At 37.2% G+C, this 9,424-nt stretch overlaps 1 protein-coding gene across 1 annotated transcript in view; it reads right to left on the bottom strand.

The window, feature by feature from the left end:
• Positions 1 to 9,028, bottom strand: part of LOC113236108 (uridine-cytidine kinase-like 1) — a 38,333-nt gene extending 29,305 nt beyond the window's left edge. The window contains exons 1-2 of the mRNA XM_026472098.1: positions 8,976 to 9,028; positions 1,750 to 1,874 (exon numbers count right to left, since the gene is read on the bottom strand). Of these exons, the coding sequence (XP_026327883.1) occupies positions 1,750 to 1,874; positions 8,976 to 9,028 (178 nt within the window). The remainder of the gene's footprint in view (positions 1 to 1,749; positions 1,875 to 8,975) is intronic.
• Between the last annotated feature and the right edge of the window lie 396 nt (positions 9,029 to 9,424).

The following is a 9,424-nucleotide window of genomic DNA, read 5'->3' as shown; positions in this document are numbered from 1 at the left end:
AATATACCTAAGTAGTTGATTGGAAATAAATTAAAAAAAAAAAAAAAGGTCTTTGCGATTTAAAACTCTGAGTGGCACTGCAACTGTTGCGGACAGGCGTGTAGCTTACCATCAGGTGCACGACATGTTCGTCCCGTCACTTGATATTACAAAAAAAAACCATTATTGCGTTCCCGTTTTGAAGGGTAAGAATCCTGGTTATAATACTGGCACATGGGACTTGTTAACTTATGTGTCAGTGTCCCTTGAATCTTTGTGATTTAAAGCTCTGTGTGGCACTGTAACTGCTAGGGACAGGCGTGTCGCTTAACCTGGTGTTAATGCGCACGACTTGTTCGTCCTGTCACTTGGTTTGAATAAAATAAAAGTCAATATCATTAGCCCTATTTAGCTGAAATAAGCTAGCTATTGGGCTCTAGTTCGCATTTGCCCAATGCGAGTCTAATTTCGTCTTCGTACATTTTCGGTGAGTTCGATGACCTACTTTACTATATTAGAGATTCAGGGTTCCTCCAAAACTTTTTTCGACATTTGAAGCCGGTATACAGTGGACCATGATTACGATGTAAAAAAAGTATCCATAATTGCTGCGTCACCGTTCCAATGAATTTCAACTTCAGTTTTTCACTCATTTGGATATTGGCAACATTTCAAGAGTAAACGTCCCATTACGCGGTAAACATTTCCATGAAGGCGTATAAAGGTAAATAAACGGTACAAAGCTCTCGTGACCCTTGAAAATAATAAAGACCATTTTAATAATACTGTACATTGTGGGCACCAAAAATGCCGATCATAGTTATAAAAAACGATTTGTGAGAGAGAAAGAGTATGCGGGTTGAGCGCCTCCTTTCTCGGCGAATAGTCGTTATCATCAAAATGATACTATCATCCAGGATTCGAAGGGATAATTATCACTGATAATTGTCTTGATAAATATACCTGATAATTAACTTGATATTTATAAAATTAATTGGAAATAGCAATGTCATGCCATGTTTGTATGCGACACGTATCCAAATATGTCCAATGTCAATGTAAAAAACTCACAAACCAAATCTTCCTTAAGATCTTTTTTTGGCAGAATTGAGACAATTAGTCTCACAAGCCATTACTTCATTTCATTAAAAGCTGAACTGAGCTGAAATTTCTCTTCGTGTTTATTTAGTTTTCTCAATTTTGGCATCAGCATGGATATATAACGGTTAATTATCAAAGAAAATAATGGCTTGATAATTTTGAACCCTGCTATCATCTACTATTAGGCAAGGACTTCTTTATTTTTCTGTCACGTTAGCTGGGCTGTCCTTATCCAGTTCAGAGAAATACTATCGAGCTTTCTCAGAGCAAATCAATATCCATAAATGCTACCTACCTCAAGGGAAGGTTTTTCTTTTATAAAAAATAAGTGCGCATTTGACCTCCATCTCACCTGATGGAGTGACGATGAGTGTCGACGACGTAGTACGCACACCTACATAATGCCTATTCACTCTTGCCTTGAAAAGGTCCAAGTTATAGCGTTCGGGGAATAAGTCCGCAGGCAGGTAACTCTCTAGCTGCTCGACATATAAATGTGGAATCGAAATCCTAGGAATATCCACAACATAGGGATGGAACCCTAGCCCAGGTCTAGTCCCCCGATGATGGAAAGGGGAAGGCGGAATCAAATTACGCAATTCCATCGCTCACTTTCCGTGATATATCCGTAAAAATACGTATTCATCAACAGAAACAGAATAATCTAACCTGTGGAAGGAGGTCTGTAAGGGCGCACGTTGGGCACGGTGGTGGGTGAGGCGGGTGCCCGCGTCGAGTACTCGTCATCATCCAGGAACACTTGTTCGCTCAACTCGAGAGCCAGCTCCGTGTCGCTGCAGTAGATATGACATTTTAGAACCACTTATGTATAATTATTAGGTTTGAATACCCTGTAATGACTATTTCGACATCTTGCAAATATTCTTGTTACTGTATTCTTTACATTCTTGTGAGTTTCACATCAGTTTAAGTACGTCGATACTTTGGAGAAGAAAATGATGTAAGAGCCAATTTTATCAAACATGAATTTTAATGTGGTTGGGTTAAATTTTTATGCTCTTCGAGTCTGCTCTATTTATTCGGCATATTTCTAGAAACATAGTTATAAAAATAAGAGAGATACGAAAAAAACAAATTTTTATTTCTACTCATCTTGTAAACTGTCACACCAATCTCTGGTAGTGGTGCACAATAGGAACGAAAGGATTAGTAGGCAGACCACACCGGCCCGATAGGCTGACTATAATGTCAGATTTGCGGGATCGCGCTGGATGCGGATTTTTTTGTGATACCAAGCAACACGGGACGAACAAGTCGAGCATTTGTTGGTAAGCGACACGCCTGTTCATATGCAGTGCCACTCAGAGTTTTGAGGGACACTGCCGCTGCGCCCGTCACCTTGTGACATGTGTGTGTAATTTCACCAGTTACCCTTTAAAATAGCAACGCAGTAACGTGAGCGGATGACTGGGTTGATGTGGTGATATAAACTTTGGCTTTTACACTCTGTCTTCCCCGAAGTGTCGATGTACTCAAAACCCTAGAGCTGTGGTTCGAAATATCCCTGACATTTGTTAGTGACCGTAATTCTTGGGGTAACAAACGATTTAGAAATATAATGTCGTTGATACATTATAAAAAAAAATACAAAACACAGGCAAACTCATGTTTTACTGGCGCACATGTTAACCTTATTAGCCGAGAATCGGATCTGATAAAAATCTGGTTCTTATCAAATTGAGCTAAATTGAATCAATCATACTTCTTAATTGAATCAATCACAACACGATTAAATCTAATACTTTAAATAATCCTAAAATTGTCTGAGCCCATCATGCTCAATATGCTTATATAGATGCTTTTTTATCTTGTTTTTCTTATATGATCTTCGTAATCTGCTTAATAATGCCACAAGTTTGTATGTGTGATTCCCAAAGGTGAGGGCCTGGTACTGGACTTGTAATACAGGTGTTAAGCCTTTAAAAAGCATTAGCTCCTTCAAAATGCGTGTCATAAAATGACTAAGATCTTTATGTACCCATTAGTTGTAGAAAGATTATTATTATAGATATTTTGTGTTATCAAAACAATGATTGCAGAAATTAGTAATGAATTTAATCATGTTGTAATTGATTAAATCAAAATGGATTCCATTAAACTCCTCTTGATAAGAGTTAGATTTATTCAATGATTAAAGGCGGATGTCAGTTGACAAGTAAAATTTGCGAACATGTTGTTAGCATAGTCAACGTGTTCGGAATGAATATTTACCGATATGTCAAAGTAAATAACCACATTTTACGTAAAAAATGTCCACCCATATGACATCAGCATTGTTGAATGTGGTGATTAGAAATGACGGCCTTTAATATGTGCATGCATTAGTAACATCAAAATAATAAATAAAACAGTAAAGTTACACAGTGGTTTGTTTTGTGTAAGAAGTAGTGCATGTCAGTGGCATATGTATTACTTTGTATTAAGCGATAAATGCTTGGAGATTTGTTATTAGTTTGAGCGGTAGTCTAGTGGAAAAATGGTTCCTTCTCAATTGAGGTGTTCAAGGTTTGAATACTTGATAATATCGAAGTAAAATACGAGTACAATTCGTCGTTGTTTCGAAGAAAGAGTGTAAGCGACATTTAGTAAACTTATTAAAAAGTAAAATTGAATTGAAAACAGAACGTAAATATTGTAATTATTAATAACAAAGATCGAACACAAAAATTCATTTGGTCCGGCTGGATTCGAACCAGTACCCTCAGACAATCCGTGTCAGATGCTCTGCCAATAAACCACGGAACGAACCAGCAGACTTTACTAATTTTTCTATGTTCATCTTACAGATCTTTACAATACGTGACAACGAAGCTCATACGTACTTACACATATCAGTTTTACTACGAAAGTAATGTCAAAATTCGATACGACAGCTGTCATATGAGCTTCGTTGTCACTTAGTACCGTATTTCGTGGTAGACCTCCAGGTAATTGGTATGGCAGTCTGAGTCATTATTATATTATGTTACATTATATTACATTTAACCTGATGTATCCCACTGTTGGGCAAAGGCCTCCTTCTGATCCCTCCACGCATCCCGATCTTGAGCTAACTGGACCCAAGCCTTGTCGTAGGCGTCCAGTTCGTCTCTCTCCACTGGGTGGTTACCTTGGCCCACAGGTTTTTAGGCATGCGGCAGACATGACCAGCCCAACTCTATTTCAGCTTCGCAGCTTTTTGGGCTACACCAGCAATCTGAGTTTTTGAGCGCAGTGTCGTGTTCCGAATTCACTCGGTCCGTTTCACACCAAGTATGCAGCGCTCCATTGCTCGTTGACAGACCCCGAGTTTGGACTTTTGGATCTTTGTAAGTGACCAAGTCTGCGCGCCATAAGTTAGTATGGGAAGGACGCACGTGTCCATCAGCTTCTTTTTGAGAGATATTGGGAGAGTACCCCGCATAAGATTTTTCATGGACCAATATCTCCTCCAGGCATTTTCAGTGCGTCTAGCAATTTCTTGCTCATGTCTGCACTGGAAGGAGATTATTTGGCCCAAGTAAAGGTACTCGCTGACATATTGCATATCCTCTCCATTAACGCAGATTTTGCGCTTGGTTGTGTTAGTCAAGACTTTGGTCTTAGTCTTGCTCATTGTTAGTCTCTAGTTCTCTAGTACTCTCTAGCTCATTGTTAGTTCGCAGATCTGAGTTTTGCAAGCCTCGAGCGATCTCGAGGCTTGCAAAGCTCAGATCTTCGAGCATGCTTTGAAGGTCTTGGGCAGATGAAGAAAGGAGGACAATATCATACGCGAAACGGAGGTTAGTTAACCTTTTCTCGCCGAGATTAATGCCTCTTCCTTCCCACCGAGTTGATAGCTTCCTAAAGATTTCTTCGAGGGTAGGTACTGGTAAAGAGTTTTGGCGATAGCGGGTCACCTTGCTTAACACCTTTTTTCATAGCGAATGTTGGTCCTTGTGTTTGTTGTAATTTTATTGATGCTGTACTACTTTAGTATATTGTTCAAATTAAATTGATATAAGTTGGGTTTATTTTCTGGTTGGACAAAGCGGTGAATATGGCGTTGATACCTATTGAATCAAATGCCTTCGCGTAATCCACGAAGACAAGACAGATTATGTAATTATGCATAGTTTTCAAAACAGACGAGTAACGGAGTTCAGTCCGTAGCATTACCAGGAATCGAACTTGGAACCTTCTTCATTCAGCGCGCACAGAGAAAACCGTTCGGCCAATAATATCTTCTATGTTATTTGTTATATGGAGAATGACGGTAACTTTTTACTATTCCAGACTTGGGATGATTCTAATAGTAAAATTATTCTTACAATGTTTTCGTTAACCGAATGATCGTCTAAATCCGTGACTTTAAAGGTCGAGGCAGACTTATTAAGTCGAAGAATAAAGGCGAATTTGCGAAAACAATTTTTCTCCCACATAGCATCAACAACCGAACGTATACCAGTGTGACGTCACATTCCAAACAAGTTCCTCAGAAATGGAAACATGTCTAAAACTCGTTGTGAATGACGCACGTTCAGTTTGGGGATTTTATCTTCAAAAATAACCTAAGTTTCAGCTCATTTCATTGCTCACAAAAAACAAAAATTTTTTGATGGTTAGGCCACTGGGCGTTTAAGCCTTCCATAGACGACGAAATTTTTTATATTTATATACTAAGGGCCTTAAATTCCCATGGGGGTAGTCAAAGACTATCCTTCTTCAATCATCACATTGTTCGATATTTTCATACAGACGCTATGTGAATAGTTTCACGAAAAACCTACTCAAAAACCCTCGCACACCGTCAAGTTACAATAAAAGACAATTGCATTAACATTGACAAGATAAAAATTGACCATGACCTAGTAAATAAATATTAGTGATAATGCGTGATAATACCAAGTTTTTAAATTAATCTAAGTTTCACTAATCTTGTAGGATTATTGTAGCTTACTACAGATTTTTGTCGTTATCAATTTATCACCGAAAGATGTAGCATATCATGAAATTCAGTAATTCGATATGCAATATATATTACATGTTCAGCTTGATTAGTAGGTTCTCCTGTGAATATAGAAAGGTAATCCACGGATAATTATATTATAATAACTTCATTATAATTTCTAAAATTGTAACATATTTTAAAAACACAAAAGCTCATTTTCTACAAATAGTGAATCATTTATACATTGTTTGAGAACGTTGTGAAACGCATTGTAAAACAATGTGTAGCTGCTGTTTAAATGTGCAAATGACGATACACGTTCTTACATCAAATGGTTGATCAGGTTCATTAAGATTCTCTTACCCATATTGATAATTTAAAATCAGATGTTTATCATAATGCTATTTTGTATATGTCTTGTATTTTTAAATGATAACCTCGGTGGACCAATGGTATGCGCAGTGGGTATTGGATAAGGAAGTTCAATTCTCGGTAGGACCAGTTTGGGAACTGAACTTCCAGTAGCAGTAGAGCTCCTTGTGAAAGAGTTCGTCCAGGGAAGTACTGCCACCTTATTTCTGCCGCCAAGCAGTAAGGTGATCATTATTGTGTTCCAGTTTTGAAGTGTAAGGGTGCTAGCGAAATGGGACTTGTCAACTTATGTATCAGGGTGACAGGCGCAGTGGCAGTGCACTTTGCGATTTAAAGCTCTGAGTGGCACTGTAATTATTATGGACAGGCTAGTAGCTTACCACTAGGCTCGCGACTTGTTTGTTGTTGTTTCCACCACTTGGTATCATACAAAAACAAACTTTTGGGTTAAATAATAAATGGGTTATAGTCTGCGTGTTCTGGCCTTGCCCCAGAATTCCATTACTCTGGTATTCATGGTACAGGGAATTCTCTCATTTGAGACCAGGCAATGGGTGTAGTTACAAAAAATATATAGATAAAAACAAATGCCTGTTTACCTTTAAACTGAGAAATGATAGTGAATTAGCTACAGACACAATGTAAAATGTATTGATGTATACAAATAAGTGATAAGAAGACATGTTGTTACATGTTTTAATTGCCAAAGCTGTGTTGTGAATTCAGTTTTATATTGCAGATTTACGTAGTATCGACACCAGCAACTAACACAACTCAAACTTGATAATTGCAACTTTCCACCAGAACGTTTTCAAACATATATTAATGGTTTTTTTTTACTACAAGATATTCATCATAGACTATAATATATATTAGACAACATCACATGTTGGTCTGATCCCAAAGTAAGTAACTATTAAACTTGTGTTATGGAAACAATGACTGTGCCACTAACACCCAGACCTGAGAGAATGTAGAAATGTTGAGGTGGCGACAACATGAAAACAAGTAAGCAGTATGCAAGCCACTTGACTGAGTAGGTCGTTGCTATTATTTTTTTATTATATGACTATTACTTTAGCATCAAAAATGTAAAATCAACCAAATTCGAGTTAGCATAAGTTCTTAAAATACCATGAATGGAAGCTGAATGAGATTGTATGTCTTACTTAATGATAGAAATATCAGTCACATTAGTTAGTCAGAAGACGGGAGTTGTATACCATAACAATACAAGGATACAATGATGTATAACGCCTTAAACATATGTAAAAACTACAACTCTATGATGTGGAAGTGGTTTTTATGACAAATACACAGTATATAAAATACTGTATAACTGTTTCAGGGCCATATTCCAGAACTCTACTCAATGCTCAAGTCAGGATCTGAGTATGATTTCAAGCACTGGAAATATGACCCTAATGGCAGGGACTTGAGTATGATTTCGAGTGCTTTAAACCATACTGAAATCCTGACTTGAGCATTGAGTAGAGTTCTAGAATACGACCCTTAGAATAGGATACAGAAAAAATTATATTGTCACATTGACTGACAACTAAAGTTACATGAGATTGTACTCCCGATCAGGTAAAGAACTATGAATCACATAACACCTTTTATTTTACTGGTTCGTATAGTAAATGTTTTTGATTATGTGTATTTATTGCATAAACAATTAAAAGCTTCATAAACAATAATATCTACCTAGTAATTACTCCTACAATTTTGTGTCGCTTTTATTAAGAAGTATGATTAATGATAATTGCGAGTTACTTAATCTCCAGCAAATATTGCATAAATTTATATCATGATGTTATCACTGTTTTGTTAGTTGACGTGATAACAGTAATATGTAGTGCGGCTCGGCACTGAATTTTGATACAATATCACGGCTAGTGTTATGATTTAAATCATTTTTACAAGCTCATATTTCAGATTGTAAACCCAAGTAGTTGAAAAATGCATCATTATTGTGTGTGTGTGTAAGGTGATATATCTGAAGAACCTAAGTTTTGATTTCAGAGATTGTGTTTTATTTCACGAATGTTAGAATATAAATTAACAACTCTATTAACACAGTGTCCTAAAGGTGATTAAGCAAATAATATACGACGGCCGAGTGCTCCAACATAAAAGCAGCCAAAACTAGACACGAACACCATCTAATACGACATTAAGCGGATATCTTACGGCTTGGCGAAGATCAATGAACAGGGCTCCATTCCCTCCAGAGCCTTGGTTTTTCTCATCAAACAACAGTGTTTACGAAAACACGCCGCGTCCTGAGCACGTGTCTGATTCACAACGCGACCGTTCGTCGTACAGTTTGCTGCCAATGTACTAAATAAATGTCTAAAAATAAATTACAATACGTGCATAGAGAGGTTATATTACAGCGCGTTGCAGCTCTCTTGTAGCATTTTTAACGATTTGTTCGCGATCACGGTAACACACCACAAGTACACACCTTCCACGCGCGATGATGAGCAAGCGAACACTGAAAAATTGCTAGTTGCAGCGCAAATTTTATTGACACGCGAGCCAGCTGTTCAAACAAACATTATCATTGTGATTATCACACTCGGTTTACCTATCAGAGCTCGCGGAGCTGGGGGTTTCGAATTTGTTCAGCTTCCCAGCCATCACTGGTGGTCACCAAACACTGATTTTTGAAACAATAAATATTTTTTGGAAAGTATCACACGGTTTGTTAGCACACGCAGGTAGCCTATTTGACATTCGATACATACGTTCAGAAACTTTAGTCTGTTCATTGACGTCATTGCAGACATCATCAAATCTTATTCGAAATATGTTTTTATAAATAATATTTAATAGTCTTTAAAATTAAACACAAGCTATTATTTTATGTTATCCGTATTGATCATTTATATTAGTTTTTAAGGTATTTATTTCGCTTTGCCATTCTACTTCAACAGTTGTTATCGTTTCAGAACGACACATTTTTGTGAATTACGCCTGAAAATTTTTTTAGGATACAGCCAACCATTGAAAATGTTTGATAATAATTGTTTTACT

Source organism: Hyposmocoma kahamanoa, unplaced genomic scaffold (genome assembly GCF_003589595.1).
Source record: "Hyposmocoma kahamanoa isolate Upper Pololo Valley unplaced genomic scaffold, ASM358959v1 89, whole genome shotgun sequence".
NCBI classification, from domain to species: Eukaryota; Metazoa; Arthropoda; class Insecta; order Lepidoptera; family Cosmopterigidae; genus Hyposmocoma; species Hyposmocoma kahamanoa.
This window is presented reverse-complemented; position numbering and strand designations above follow the sequence as displayed.